Genomic DNA, 15,030 nt, shown 5'->3' with positions numbered 1-15,030 from the left:
TTAGATTAGATTCTTGGGTTATAGTAGAATAAGATCAGTAGTAGTAGAACATCTGGTATCAGAAAACTTTTGAGTGTTTTTATTGCCATGTTAGCATATGAATCTTAAAGGATTACAGAATTCAGTTAAGAGAAACAAGCTTTTATTGGATGGGTATTTAAAGAGTTTCTTGATAAGAGAGACCTTAGATTTCTTACGTAAAGCCATGTTCACAAGGACCACTGTCCTTGTGATTCTGATTTGCCAGATAAAAGTCTATGTCCTGGCACGGTGGCTCGTGCCTGTAATCCTGGCATTTTGGGAGGCTGAGGTGGGTGGATTATTTGAGGCCAGGAGCTGGAGATCAACTTAGCCAACATGGTGAAATCTCATCTCTCTTAAAAACACAGAAGTTACCTGGGTGTGGCGACACGCACCTGTAATCCCAGCTACTAGGGAGGCTAAGGCAGGAAAATCACTTGAACCTGGGAGGTGGAGGTTGCAGTGAGCCAAGATCCCACCACTGCACTTCAGCCTGGGTGACAGAGCGAGACTCTGTCTCAAAAAAAAAAGTTGTCCTGTTTGGAATATGTTGCCTGCTGTCTGTAATGTGCACTACTGATAGTGTACAGAGCATGTGGCAGCATGAACCTCCGTAGCTCTGATGTGAAGAGATGTAGTATAGCGGGTATGGAGTAGGAGGGCAGTTTTTAAGTGATGCTCTTTTAGTCTTTTATAAGGGTTTTGAATGATTTGAAATTTTAAGACTGCTTTTATTCAGTCTCAACTTTTGTGTATATTTGTATTTCACTTTTAAAATTCATCTCATAAAATCCATTATTTGGTATCATAGCAGATCCTAATACTCAAGTTTTTATTCTCTCCCGTTCTACCATCAAAATCTTAACCTTGCTTTCTATTCTTCTAGTCTTTTTTCTTTTTCTCATATTTAGATAATAACCTTTTGGAAAAAATACTTGCTCTAGTTTAGTATTTTTCATGCTGTGCCTCCAGCTTTATGTTATGGTTTAATAGTATCCCTTTGGCTTGGGGTTGGGAAGATTTAGAAATAAGAGTATATTAGATATGTAATAAGCTTGAAAAGACATCTTGTGGAAATAGATCCTTGGGAAAACACTTAGATGGAAACAACATTTAGAACTCTGTGAAATGGAATTTACTGAAAACTTAGAGGTGCTACTGTTTTCCTAAGCACTCTACTTGTGACAGTTAAGTGTAGATTGAGCCCAGGGCTCAGCACATTAGAGACTTAAGGAAGAAATCATTTCTTCAATTTTTCCTCTGCAGTGGTGGTGACCGCGGTGGCTTCAAAAATTTTGGTGGTAAGTGCTGAGTATCCCAAAATGTTTCAGTGGAAATGCTATATAAATCTAAAAGCCACCAATATCCCGCAGATGTAGTCAAAAGTCCTTTCTTACTCTGTTGAGGCTGGTGTGTGTTGTGTGCTTTAAAAAAAATTATATATATATATATATACACATATATATATCAAAGTAAACATTAAAAAGCCAAAGTTGATCTCAAAACAGTCCAATGGGTTTTCTACACAGTGAATTTGCATGAAAGAGTCTGTGGTGACCAATGAATGACACCTTCACTGGATTTTGACAATTTGTTCTTATAAAGGTAGCTGACATGGTGTTTTTAAATTATTAGGGTTGTCCAATCAGCCTTTACAACCAGAGCTTAACAAAAGTGATACTAGCATAATGCTAAAGTGGCAGGTGCTGTCTAGGACAAGTTAAAGGAAATGTTGACATTCATCTTGATTTCCTAAACTTTAAATAAAACATAATTTATATATTTACTTTGTAAATCTGTGATGGTTGACTTTCAAGGATTTTGGAAGTATTGACTTTTCATGCCTTGGTTTATTACTATTTTTTTGTTAATGATTTTAAATAAATTGCCTTAAATAGCTCTTTTTTCTTTTCTTTTCCCTTAGGTCACAGGGATTATGGACCCAGAACAGATGCTGGTAAGGTTTATGGTGGTTTGTCACTTTGCCATTAAGAAAATGTAATTTTTTTTTCCTTGATGGGAAAAGTGTGTGTTTGGAGGGGCTTAGTACAGGAGGAAGATTTAATTTGATAGTGCTGCCAGAACTGGAGAGCTTTATTTCTTTTTTTTTTTTTTTTTTTGAGATGGAGTTTCGCTCTTGTTGCCCAGGCTGGAGTGCAGTGGCACAGTCTTGGTTCACTGCAACCCCCACCTGCTGGGTTCAAGCAGTTCTCCTGCGTCTGCCTCCCAAGTAGGTGGGACTACAGGTGCGCGCCACCATGCCCTGCTAATTTTTGTATTTTTAGTAGAGGCAGGGTTTCACCATGCTGGCCAGGCTGGTCTTGAACTCCTGACCTCGAGATCCGCCTGTCTCGGCCTCCCACAGTGCTGGGAATACAGGTGTGAGCCACCACGCCCGGCTGGGGAGCTTTATTTCTAAAGAAGTGTCAGAAAAATTCAGGAGTATTGATGGGACAGTTTGCTGGGGAAAATTGCTGTTTGTGCTTTCCCATATTCTTTCTTCCGTGAAGAAATACTTGAATTTTTACTGCTAGTTAGCATTAATTATTTAAAATTATTGCAAATCAGATTAATGAAAGAATTTATATCATTGTGGAATTAGAAGTAGAAAAACTATTAAAGAAAATCCTACGTTGGATTGGTAGTCTGCTTAAGTGTGCTGACTTAGTGAATTCAAGAAACCTGAATTCATACATGAGAGAATTGTCTTATTTTGGGTAGAGGTCACTAATTTTCTGTGGCTTTTTATTTAAATGAAATTCAAGGCTACAGATTTACCTGTGGAGCCTGTTGAAAGTTACAATTTAGAGGTTAAAAATCTATTTGAGCTAAAAATTTGAAATCAGAACTTTCGTTTTTATTAAGATGCCAAAGTATTCTATGTGGATGGCAATTTCTGAATTATCCCTTCATGGACTGAATTTTTATATATCTTTCTTTCTTTGTTGTACTAATCCAAAAGTGAGCATGTCAGGTAACATGTACAAGATGCCTCTGCACTCTGGTATATACAAAGCTTATTGCAATGAATGGGAAACCAGCAGTTCTGCTTTGTGGCTTGCTTGGAAGTTCAAAGTATCAGATGTGGAGAATTTTCTACTAGAGAATCTTAAAAATGTTTAACCATAAAGAATTAGAGTTCTCCAGAGAAAGAAATGCTAAACTAACTCCATCTCTTCATGACGTTTAGCCCTATGTCTGAATCTGAAGAGTGAGGTTTGTAAGATCATCCTTAATTGGTATATAGGTATTTCACATAGTGTGGACTTGATCCACTTTACTTGAAATTTAGTTGTAAGAATTGATCAACCAAATAATTATTGTGAATACTTTGCATGTTTATATAAGGTTGTTCTTATATTGGTCCTTTCCTTTTGGTCATAGAAACAATTGAATATTGGACAATAAATTATTGTCTTTGATTACTGAACAGAATGTCATAACCAAGGAATATGTAAAATTAACCATCACTTTTTTTCTCTTAGATTCAGAATCTGATAATTCAGATAACAACACAATCTTTGTGCAAGGACTTGGGGAGGGTGTGTCTACAGATCAAGTTGGGGAGTTCTTTAAACAAATAGGAATTATCAAGGTGAGTAAAAATATTATATGTTGAAAATTTCATAATTAATGTTCTGATTACAATACATAGACTATGTAGTAAGCCTACATACTTCAGTACGCCTTGTCTCTTAAAATTTTGTGATGCACGTGCTCGTTTATGTCTGTAGACCTTTGCTAAATTTGTTGAATATATGAAGATTTTATTCCTTGCTTGTGTTTACCTTTCCACAGTCTACCTGTGCTTTAGCTTCCATCTTAGGACTCTAAAATTAGTCTCTGCTTAGTTCTTATAACTGTGAGAAATAAAGGAGTTACTGAGAACATTTTATAGACTGAAATATATGCAAATTCAAGTTGTTATAGCTCTTGGGAGGGGTTATTTAATGTTTATGCTAGAGATAATACGTTATCTTGTAATTGCTCATTGTTCACTAAAGCGTCTTTTGCTCTATTTTCATGCATATGTTTTTCATCTCTTCAACTAGAAGCAGCCTTAGTAATGTTTAGATAGTAGCAGTTTCTTGAAATCAGTTTACATCTGCCCTTGTTTTGGTGTCTGTGGAATTACTCTTTTTTTTTTTTGAGACAGAATCTCACTGTTTCACCAGGCTGGAGTGCAGTGGCGCGATCTCGGCTCACTGCAACCTCTGCCTTCCGGGTTCAAGTGATTCTCCTGCCTCAGCTTCTTGAGTAGCTGGGACTACAGGCGCTACCACGCCCAGCTAATTTTTGTATTTTTAGTAGAGATGGGGTTTCACTGTGTTGGCCAGGATGGTCTTGATCTCTTGACCTCAAGTGATCTGCCCACCTCGGCCTCCCAAAGTCCCAGGATTACAGTAGGAATGAGCCACTGTGCCCGGCCTACTCACTTTTTTATTTTTTTGGGAGTTATAATTTGTTAAGGAATTAATTACACACAAAATATGTAATTTTGTTGTTGTCGTTGTTGTCTTGAGACAGGGTCTTGCTTCATTGCATCCAGGCTGGAGTACAGTGGCATAATCATGGGTCACTGCAGCCTCAATCTCTTGGGCTCAAGTGATCCTCCTAACTCAGCCTCCTGAGTAGTTGGAACCACTAATGCATGTCCTCACACCCAGCTAGTTAAAAAAATTTTTTTTTAGAGATGGAGTCTCCCTATTATTGCCCAGGCTGGTCTTGAGCTCCTGGGCTCAAGTGATCCTCCCACCTCAGCCTCCCACCAAGTGCTGGGATTACAGGCGTGATCCACCATGCCTGGCCTGAATTCACAGAGTTCTGAAAAAGTAAAATTCTCCCTTGTCTTATCCCAGCCAAATCCCAGTGTAATGTTTTAGAAGTTACATATTTACGGCCGGGCGTGGTGGCTCACACCTGTAATCCCAGCACTTTGGGAGGCCAAGGCGGGTGGATCACAAGGTCAGGAGATCAAGACCATCCTGGCTAACACGATGAAACCCTGTCTCTACTGAAAATACAAGAAATTAGACGGGCGTGGTGGCATGCACCTGTAGTCCCAGCTACTTGGGCGGCTGAGGCAGGAGAGTGATGTGAACCTGGGAGGCGAAGGTTGCAGTGAGCCGAGATTGTGCCACTGCACTCCAGCCTGGGCAACAGAGTGAGACTCCAGCTCAAAAAAAAGTTACGTATTTACATGAAGCATTATCTACATTTAATTTCTGTGGATTTAAAGAAATTATAAACTGGATGTGGTGGCTGATTCCTGTAATCAGCACTTAATCACAGCACTTTGGGAGGCTGAGGCAGGAGGATCGCTTGAGGCCAAGGGTTTGAGACCAGCCTGAGCAATATAGCAAGACCCCATCTCTACAACAACAAAAAAGCCGGGCGTGGTGGCACTTGCTTGTAGTCCCAGCTACTCGGGAGGCTGAGGTGGGAGGATCACTTAAGTCCAGGAATTTGAGGCTACATTGAGTATGATCGTGCCACTGCATTCCAACCTGGGTGACAGAGTGAAACCCTGTCTCAATTAAAAAAAAAAAATTATACATAGATAAAACAGTATACTATATCATTTTTATAGCTTGGTTTTCACTTAGTGTAGCTTAGAGAGTCATGCTTGTCTAAACCTACAGGTAACTTATTAGGTGCATAGTATTTTATAGTATGAATGTGTGAATTCCTTGTAAAAAAATAAATCTTTGATTAGCTAAATGATACATGATTACTTATTTTAAAAATGCTAACACCAAGTGTTTCTGTTTTTCCTCAGACAAATAAGAAGACCGGAAAACCAATGATAAATCTTTATACAGACAAGGACACAGGAAAGCCAAAGGGGGAGGCAACAGTGTCATTTGATGACCCTCCTTCAGCTAAGGCAGCCATTGACTGGTTTGATGGTATGCCTCATTCGTATAGTTTTCAGCATGAAGTTGGATAAATGTTTTCTAGTCTGAAAGTGAGAATATGCTCTGGGTGACAGTGATTATATTCATGTTTACTTTTGCAGATATTAAGAATACAGGTCAGAATTTTTATGTACCTTTAGAAATGAGATGAGCTCTATCGTTGTTGGTCTAGCATATTTCCTTATATCATGCCTTGTGCATGAGGCTACCCTGATACAGATGTAGAGAGTTGGCCTGGTTGACAGTATGTTATTTTTTCTTTTTAAAAAAATAAATTTAAAAGGTACAGAGATGGCATTTTGTTACATGGATATATTGCATAGTGGTAAAGTCGGGGGTTTTCTTGTATCTATCACTTGAATAATGTACATTTTACCCATTAAGTGATTTCTCATCCCCTGACTTTATAGTTTGAAATTTAGGCCAGGTGGCATTGCTTATGCCTATAATCCCAGCGCTTTGGGAGGCTGAGGCAGGAGGATCAGTTCAGCTCAGGAGTTGGAGACCAGCCTGGGCAACATAGTGAGAGCTTGCCTCTACTAAAACAAAAAAAAAATTTTTTTTTTTTTAAAATAACCTGGACATGGTGGTGTGCACCTGTGGTCCCAGTTACTCAGGAGTCTGAGGTGGGAGGATCACTTGGGCCCAGGAAGTCGAGGCTGCAGTGAGCTGTGATTGAGTCACTGTGTTCCAGCCTGGGCAACAGAGCGAGAACCTGTCTCCAAAAAAAAAAACCCTATAAATAAATAAAGTAAAATTTAGGCTAATTTCCCTTCAAATATAAAGTTAATACATACTTAGAAGAAATAGACTTTTTTTTTTTTTGAGACGGAGTCTCGCTTTGTCTGCCGGGCTGGAGTGCAGTGGCGCAATCTCGGCTCACTGCAGCCTCCGCCTCCCGGGTTCACACCATTCTCTTGCCTCAGCCTCCCCAGTAGCTGGGACTACAGGCGCCCGCCACCACGCCCTGCTAATTTTTTTGTATTTTTAGTAGAGACAGGGTTTCACCATGTTAGCCAGGATGGTCTCGATCTCCTGACCTTGTGATCCGCCCACCTCGGCCTCCCAAAGTGCTGGGATTACAGGCGTGAGCCACCGCGCCCGGCCGAGATACTTTTTTTAACAGAAAGTAGAAGAAATGAGTAAAACATCTATAGCCCTCTACTCAAAGGTAGCCACTGATAATATTTCTTAATAATTTTCCTTCTGGTGTTTTAAGATGTATCTTGTAATACTCCAAATAGAGTTTTGTCTTACGGTATTTTTCATTTAACATTTAAAGGTAGTCATATCCCCATGTTACAAATTCATCATTTTTATTGCACCCTAATTTAATAGTAATTAACACTTACTGCATGTTTACTGAGGTTTATGAGCTAAGCACAACTTTAAGAGCCTTACACGCATTAACTCAATTTAATCTTCATAATAATCTTATGAGACATACGCCCTGTTACTCCCGTTTTACAGAGAGTGAAACTGATGCATAGAGAAACTAAGTAATTTCCAGGATCATAGAGTAAGTCGCAGAGTCAGGATTCAAACTCAGCCATGCTGGATCTACTCTTTCCAAAGTACTTAACTATGCTGGATTGACAGACACTTGCAGTTCCTTTCAGTTTCAAGATTATTGTACCTCCATCTTCCAAAAACATAATTGCGTTATTTTACTTTTTTTTTTTTTTTTTTTTGAGACTGAGTCTTGCTCTGTTGCTCAGGCTGGAGTGCAGTGGCGCAATGTCGGCTCACTTGAACCTCCGCCTCCTGGGTTCACGCCATTCTCCTGCCTCAGCCTCCCAAGTAGCTGGGACTACAGGTACATGCCACCACGCCCGGCTAATTTTTTGTATTTTTAGCAGAGACAGGGGTTTCACTGTGTTAGCCAGGATGGTCTTCATCTCCTGACCTCGTGATCCACCCGCCTCAGCCTCCCAAAGTGCTGGGATTACAGGCGTGAGCCACCGCACTGGGCCAGCTCTTTTACTTCTTTAAAGGTGAGATTGTAGGCCAGGCGTGGTGGCTCATGCCTGTAATCCCAGCACTTTGGGAGGCTGAGGCAGGTGGATCACAAGGTCAGGAGTTCAAGATCAGCCTGGCCAACATGTTCGTGAAATCCCATCTCTACTAAAAATACAAAAATCAGCCAGGTGCGGTGGTGAGCGCCTGTAATCCCAGCTACTCAGGAGGCTGAGGCAGGAGACTTGCTTGAACCCGGGAGTTGGAGGTTGCAGTGAGCCGAGATCACGCCACTGTACTCCAGCCTGGGTGACGCACAGCAAGACTCCATCAAAAAAAAAAAAAAATGAAATTGTAGTACCCTATCTGTCCCCATCTCTGTATTCTTTACTTTTTTAGACTAATTTGTCAGGCTTCATCACCTTGCTCTTGAAGGCTAAGTCCATTCTTTCTTACTTTGCTGCTTTCATAAGAATGAGAGAAATGAGTCATGAAGCTATGTCTTTTGCATATGGTATATTCAGAAATTACAGTGACTTTTACCCATAGGGCATATGAGCCTTTTAAACCTAACTCCATAGTTCAAATCTTGCCAATTCTTATTTACTACTGTTTTTTAAAAAGTTACCAATTACTATATTACTTTGGAAATGATAAAAAAATTTCAAATGGTACCAAGGGCATATGGTAAAATATGAGTTTCTTTTTCACCTTTGAATCCCAGTGGTCTTGTGTCCCCTAGTAAGCACAGTAGGCAATGCATGTAAGCATATGTGTAGATAAATAGGTACATGTTACTGCACTTGCACACGTATTCATTCCCTTAAATAAACAAATGGTACCGTACTTCACATATTCTACAGCTGGCTTTTTTTCCCATGTAAAAATATTAGATACAGGTTTTAGTTTTTTTTTCCCCATGGGAACAGGTAGACATGTGCACCTGACTCTTTTTTTTTTTTTTGACTTCCTGGGCTTAGGTGATCCTCCTACCTCAGCCTCCCAAGTAGCTAGGACCACAGGTGCCACCACACCCAGTTAATTTTTTTGTATTTTTTGTAGAGACAGGGTTTCACCATGTTGCCCAGGCTGGTCCCAAACTCCTGAGCCCCAAGCTTTCCTTGGCCTCCCACAGTGCTGTGATTGCAAGCTTGAGTCATCACGCCCAGCTTTTTTTTTTTTTTTTTTTTTTTCGAGAGAGAGTATCACACTGTCTTCCAGGCTAGTACACAGTGGCACGATGATAGCTCACTGCAGCCTTGAATTCCCAGGCTCAAGTAATCCTCCTGCCTCAGCCTTCTGAGTAGCTAGGACTACAGGCGCATGCCACCATGCCTAGCTAATTAAAAAATTTTTTTCAGAGAAAGGGTCTCATTACGTTCCTCAGGCTTGTCTCAAACTCTTGGCCTCAAGTGAGGCTTCTATCTCAGCCTCCAAAAGTGCTGAGATTACAGATATAAGCCACTGCACCTGGCCTTTTTCTCCACCCCTGACACCATCTCCTTCCCCAGGCTGGTCTCGTGCTCCTGGACTCAAGTGATCTTCCACCTCAGCCTCCTGAGTAGTTGGGAGCTGGTGCTACAGACACACACCACTCCGCCTTGTTTTTTGTTTTTGTTTTTTTTTTAAGCTTAGTAAGAAGTGACTGTCTCCCAGTGACAGATATGCTCTTTTCACTAGATAATGTCACTTTTAGCACTGTTATCTTGACTCTTTGCATTTGAATTTCTGTGAGGACATGTCAGTTACTCCTCTGAAACTAAAAATTTCCAAGACTTTTTCATTTTTGTTGACAGGTGGAGGTATAGAGTAGCATTGCTTCAAAGCTGATTTCTTTTTTCTTAGGAAAAGAATTCCATGGCAACATCATTAAAGTGTCCTTTGCCACTAGAAGACCTGAATTCATGAGAGGAGGTGGAAGTGGAGGTGGGCGGCGAGGTAAGATCCTTGCTGCGTACAGTCCTGGATGCTATCCAAGGGTTTAAGTTTGAGTTCATACTCTGTTTCTATTTGTGTGAACTTGCTACTGCTTTTTCTCTCGCTAGGTCTTTTTCCCTCTATCTTAAAATGAGTTCAGGTACTGAATATATTAGGTAAATGGGATATTGTAATAGCTAAGAAAGTAGTGGGAAATGGTTGTAGAAATCCCTTTGGAAAGCTGTATTGTGATTTGCTGTTCACTTGGAAATCAGGAGGCAATTTTTTTTTTTGGTTTTTGTGTTTCTTTTGAGATGGTGTCTCACTCTGTTGCTCAGGCTGGAGTGGAGTGGCGTGATCTCGGCTCACCACAACCTCTGCCTCCCGGGTTCAAGCGATTCTCCTGCCTCAGCCTCCCAACTAGCTGGGACTACAGGCGTGCACCACCATGTCCAGCTAATTTTTGTATTTTTAATAGAGATGATTTCACTATGTTGGCCAGGCTGGTCTCAAACTCCTGACCTCATGATCCAGCCACCTTGGCCTTCCAAAGTGCTGAGATTGCAGGCATGAGCCACCGTGCTTGGCGAGGCAATTGTTTTAATGATACCTAATTAGGTAATTAATCTGACCAGTTTTTAAGCTGCCTGATACAGTTACTGCCAGCTTTTTTTTTTTTATTTATTTTTTATTTTTTATTTTTTAGACAGAGTTTCGCTCTTGTTGCCCAGGCTGGAGTACAATGGCGCGTTCTTGGCTCACCGCAACCTCTCCCTCCCGGGTTCAAGTGATTCGCCTGCCTCAGCGTCCCAAGTAGCTGGGATTACAGGCATGCGCCACCATGCCCAGTTAATTTTGTATTTTTAGTAGAGATGGGGTTTCTCCATGTTGGTCAGGCTGGTCTCGAACTCCCGACCTGAGATGATCTGCTTGCCTTGGCCTCCCAAAGTGCTTGGATTACAGGTGTGAGCCACTGCACCCAGCCCAGCTTCTTTATTTCTAATGGATTCATATTCTTGCCTTTTTTCTTTTTCTGTTTTGTGGGTGGATGTTACTGTGGCCTTTGCATTCATATCCTTACATTTGGAGTTTTTGTCTTCTCACCTAATCTTCATCATGGAGATTCTCAAACTAAGTAAGGTATAGGTTAGGCATCCTAAGTTTGAAAATCTGAAATTGGAAATGCTCTGGAATCCAAAACTTTGAGCACCGACATAATGCTCAAAGGAAATGGTCATTGAAGCATTTCAGGTTTTGGGTTTTTGGATTTGGGCTACTCAACTCGCAAGTATAAGGCAAATATTTCAAAATATGAAAAATCCAAAATCAGAGACACTTTTGGTCCCAAGTATTTGGGGGAAGGGATACTCAACCTGTATTACAGAAAATGGACTTTGAAGTTTTCTAGTGCATTATTTGCACTGTGTTGTGTGCCTAGGGTCTGTTTTCAAGGTCCTCTGTTTACTAAGTACAAGACCCAAATCAAAGAATTACAAAGTCCTGGTATAAGGGGTTAATTTGCAGAGTGCTGCCTAAGTATTGATGGGTATCTACTCTTATGTTATCTGATGCTTTTCTGCTGTTTTGTTAATATCTGCTGCTGATTTTTCTCCCCTGGCCCCATCCCCCTAGGCCGTGGAGGATATAGAGGTCGTGGAGGCTTTCAAGGGAGAGGTGGAGACCCCAAAAGTGGGGATTGGGTTTGCCCTAATCCGTAAGTGTCTTGTTTACTTTGGTGAGAGTAGGGGTTGGGATTGGGGCTGTGGAGGATACAGAAAGGGGTTCTGAGTCCATTAGAAACTATATAGGAGCATTATATTTTCCTCCTTTCTTAGGTCATGCGGAAATATGAACTTTGCTCGAAGGAATTCCTGCAATCAGTGCAATGAGCCTAGACCAGAGGACTCTCGTCCCTCAGGAGGAGGTGGGTCAGCCTTTTAATAGCATCTGCATCGTGCTTATCTTCTGACTAGCATTAAGGGGGCTTTACGTTGTTTCTGCTGGCCTCATTGTTTGCATTTCTACCTTGCAGATTTCCGGGGGAGAGGCTACGGTGGAGAGAGGGGCTACAGAGGTCGTGGGGGCAGAGGTGGAGACCGAGGCGGCTATGGTGGAGACAGAAGTGGGGGTGGCTATGGTGGAGACAGAAGCAGCGGTGGTGGCTACAGCGGAGATAGAAGTGGGGGCGGCTATGGTGGTGACAGAAGTGGGGGTGGCTATGGTGGGGACAGAGGCGGCGGCTATGGTGGGGACAGAGGAGGCGGCTATGGAGGAGACCGAGGAGGTGGCTATGGAGGAGATCGAGGTGGCTATGGAGGAGACCGAGGTGGAGGCTATGGTGGAGACCGAGGAGGCTATGGAGGAGATCGAGGAGGTTACGGAGGAGATCGAGGAGGTTATGGAGGAGATCGAGGAGGCTATGGAGGAGACAGAAGCCGGGGGGGCTATGGAGGAGACCGTGGTGGTGGCAGTGGCTACGGTGGAGACCGAAGTGGAGGCTATGGAGGAGACAGGAGTGGTGGCGGCTATGGAGGAGACCGAGGTGGGGGCTACGGAGGAGACCGAGGTGGCTATGGAGGCAAAATGGGAGGAAGGTGAGTATTAGAATGTGTTTATTAACCTTTTTATCTCACTGCACCTAGATTGGGGGATTTGAACCACATTTTCTTTTTAACAATTTTTTGGAACTTGAATTTCCCATTGCCATTTCTCTCAGGATGGAGAAGATGATTTAGTTTCCTGCTTAGCAATTTCTAAAATTTTGTTTTGGAACTTTTTGTTTTTTAACTTTAATTTTTATTTTTTAGAGACAATAAAAATTAAATTTAGTGACAGACAGGGTCTTGCTCTGTCATCCAGGCTAGAGTGCAGTGGTATGATCATAGTTCATTGTAACCTCAAACTTTTAGACTCAGGCAACACTCCTGCCTCAGTCTCCCAAGTAGCTGGAACTATAGGTGTGTGCCACCACACCTCGCCAATTTTTTTTATTTTCTGTAGAGACAGGGTCTCACTATGTTGCCCAGGCTGGTCTCAAACTCCTGGCCTCAAGCATTCCTCCTGTCTTGGCCTCCCAAAGTGTTTGGATTACAGATGTGAGCCACAGCACCTGCTGGAAATTCTTTGCAGTGGCGCAATCTCGGCTCACTGCAAGCCCCGCCTCCTGGGTTCACGCCATTCTGCCTCAGCCTCCCAAGTAGCTGGGACTATGGGTGCCCGCCACCACGCCCGGCTAATTTTTTGTATTTTTAGTAGAGACGGGGTTTCACCGTGTTAGCCAGGATGGTCTCATCTGCTGACCTCGTGATCCACCCACCTCGGCCTCCCAAAGTGGTGGGATTACAGGCGTGAGCCACTGCGCCTGTCCACCTGCTGGAAATTCTTATTCATAAATCTTTATTTGTTTCGGTGTATCTGTGTATTTTTTTTTCTCATAAAGATAATTGAGATTGAGAGATAATAACTTGAAACTGTGTAAATCAGGAGTTCCTAATCTAAGTGAAGGAACATACCTTTCATAGGGTGGTTCTTTTTCAGATCATATATACTACCCTGCAGTTGTTTTTCTGGAGATTCTGATAACTTTTCCAGATGAAAACCACTGATGGGAATGCCTTGTGCACACGAATGGTGTAGAGACAGAAGAAGACCAATGATAGAAAGTAACTTCAATTATTATACTAAGGACCTGTATGCCAGCGGCAATATAAGGCAGTGAGAATTAGTATAGAATATGGTTAAGAGCATGAAGTTGGGAAGCAGACTGTCTGGGTTTCAATCCTAACTCTACCACTTATTAGCTGTGTGATCTTAGGAAAGTTACTTAATCCTTTGGAGTGTCAGTATTCTTATCTGTAAAATGGGGCTAATAAGACGTCCTTTTTAGACTTGTATTAGATTACGTTGTACTAGTTGCTGGCCCAGAGTAAGCACTATATAATTTTTAGCTATTAGTAATTATGAGTAACCTAATTACCATCTATTGAACACTGCTTACTGTATGGCCAATACTGTAAAGTGTTCTTATATTCTTTAGTTCTAGTCCTTCTGTCATTCCTATGAAGTAGGTATACTTCCCATTTTACAGAGTCAGTCATTTAGTGTAACTTTTCCAAGGTCACATAGTAAGTGGCAGATCCAGAATTCATACATGTAAGTGCTTGCTCATTCCACTATGCCACTCTCCTATTTAGAGTGCTGGAACTGGGACAGTTTCTGATCTTCTGAAATATTTGTGGTTTGGAGTTTTAAGTGGAAAATTTTTAAGAGAGTGAAGCAAAGCTTCTAGGAACTTTGTGAATCTTAAAGCTGGTAAATTAGACATTTAAGTATCTTCTAGGAGTATAGAAATAAATGAGGCACGGTGTCATTCTTTAGAAATTGTCTAGCTGATGCCAATCACTAGTACCCCGAAGAAGTGTCTAATGCTCCCCCTTCGTAGAAAATTAGAATTTAGTCCGGCTCTTTATTTTTCATTCCTAGAAACGACTACAGAAATGATCAGCGCAACCGACCATACTGATGACTGTTTTGAATGTTCCTTTGTCTCTGACATGATCCATAGTGAAATTGCCAGAGTTTTGCCTGCTGCTTTCCTCGTGGCCTCTTCTTGGGTAGTGAAATTAAGTGACATTTGGATTTTTATTTGGGTGGGAGGGCTGGGACAGTTTTTCTTTTAGAAATGTCTGTTGAGATTTCCCCCTTTAGTTTCCAACCTTCTCCCCAACCCTTGGAGCTAAATGCGTTGTAAAATATTGCCAAAATGAAAAGTGTTTTGTAATACTGCAATAAAGGCTGCTTGTTTTTGTGGACTTTTGTACATACTAGTGCATTGTTCTGTCACACTCAGGACTCAGTTACATTAGACTCTAATCCTAAAGAATTAGGAAATGAATTATATACTTCAGTAAATTAAAATGTTACTTTAAACAATATTTATTGAGCTCCTACTGTGTTTAGTGGTTCCCAGGAATGACAAGTCAGAATCACCTGAAGTTTGTTAAAATTAGATTCCTAGGTTGTTAAATTTAGGTTCCTAGATTCCCAGCCCTCTAGGTCTGCTGGATCAGAGCTCAATGAGGTATGGGGAGTTAGGGCTGGAAATACTTATTTAGATCAAGCTTACAGGTGATTTTGATATAGTTATTTAGTATCACTTGACAACGATTTATTTAGGGGAGTGTTTTAGATGCTGGGAATATGAAGTTCCAAGGAAAAG

General features: G+C 41.4%; 1 protein-coding gene across 4 annotated transcripts in view; it reads left to right on the top strand.

The window, feature by feature from the left end:
- TAF15 (TATA-box binding protein associated factor 15) overlaps window positions 1-14,623 on the top strand; it is a 37,749-nt gene extending 23,126 nt beyond the window's left edge. For all 4 annotated transcript variants that reach the window (XM_016931972.4, XM_016931975.4, XM_016931973.4 and 1 more), the window contains exons 8-16: window positions 1,288-1,322; window positions 1,946-1,978; window positions 3,507-3,616; window positions 5,801-5,930; window positions 9,741-9,833; window positions 11,445-11,526; window positions 11,648-11,736; window positions 11,845-12,406; window positions 14,295-14,623. In XM_016931972.4, the coding sequence (XP_016787461.1) occupies window positions 1,288-1,322; window positions 1,946-1,978; window positions 3,507-3,616; window positions 5,801-5,930; window positions 9,741-9,833; window positions 11,445-11,526; window positions 11,648-11,736; window positions 11,845-12,406; window positions 14,295-14,334 (1,174 nt within the window). In that variant the 3' untranslated portion in view covers window positions 14,335-14,623. The remainder of the gene's footprint in view (window positions 1-1,287; window positions 1,323-1,945; window positions 1,979-3,506; window positions 3,617-5,800; window positions 5,931-9,740; window positions 9,834-11,444; window positions 11,527-11,647; window positions 11,737-11,844; window positions 12,407-14,294) is intronic.
- Window positions 14,624-15,030: the final 407 nt, after the last annotated feature.

This window comes from Pan troglodytes, chromosome 19 (genome assembly GCF_028858775.2).
Source record: "Pan troglodytes isolate AG18354 chromosome 19, NHGRI_mPanTro3-v2.0_pri, whole genome shotgun sequence".
Classification (NCBI taxonomy): Eukaryota; Metazoa; Chordata; class Mammalia; order Primates; family Hominidae; genus Pan; species Pan troglodytes.
This window is presented reverse-complemented; position numbering and strand designations above follow the sequence as displayed.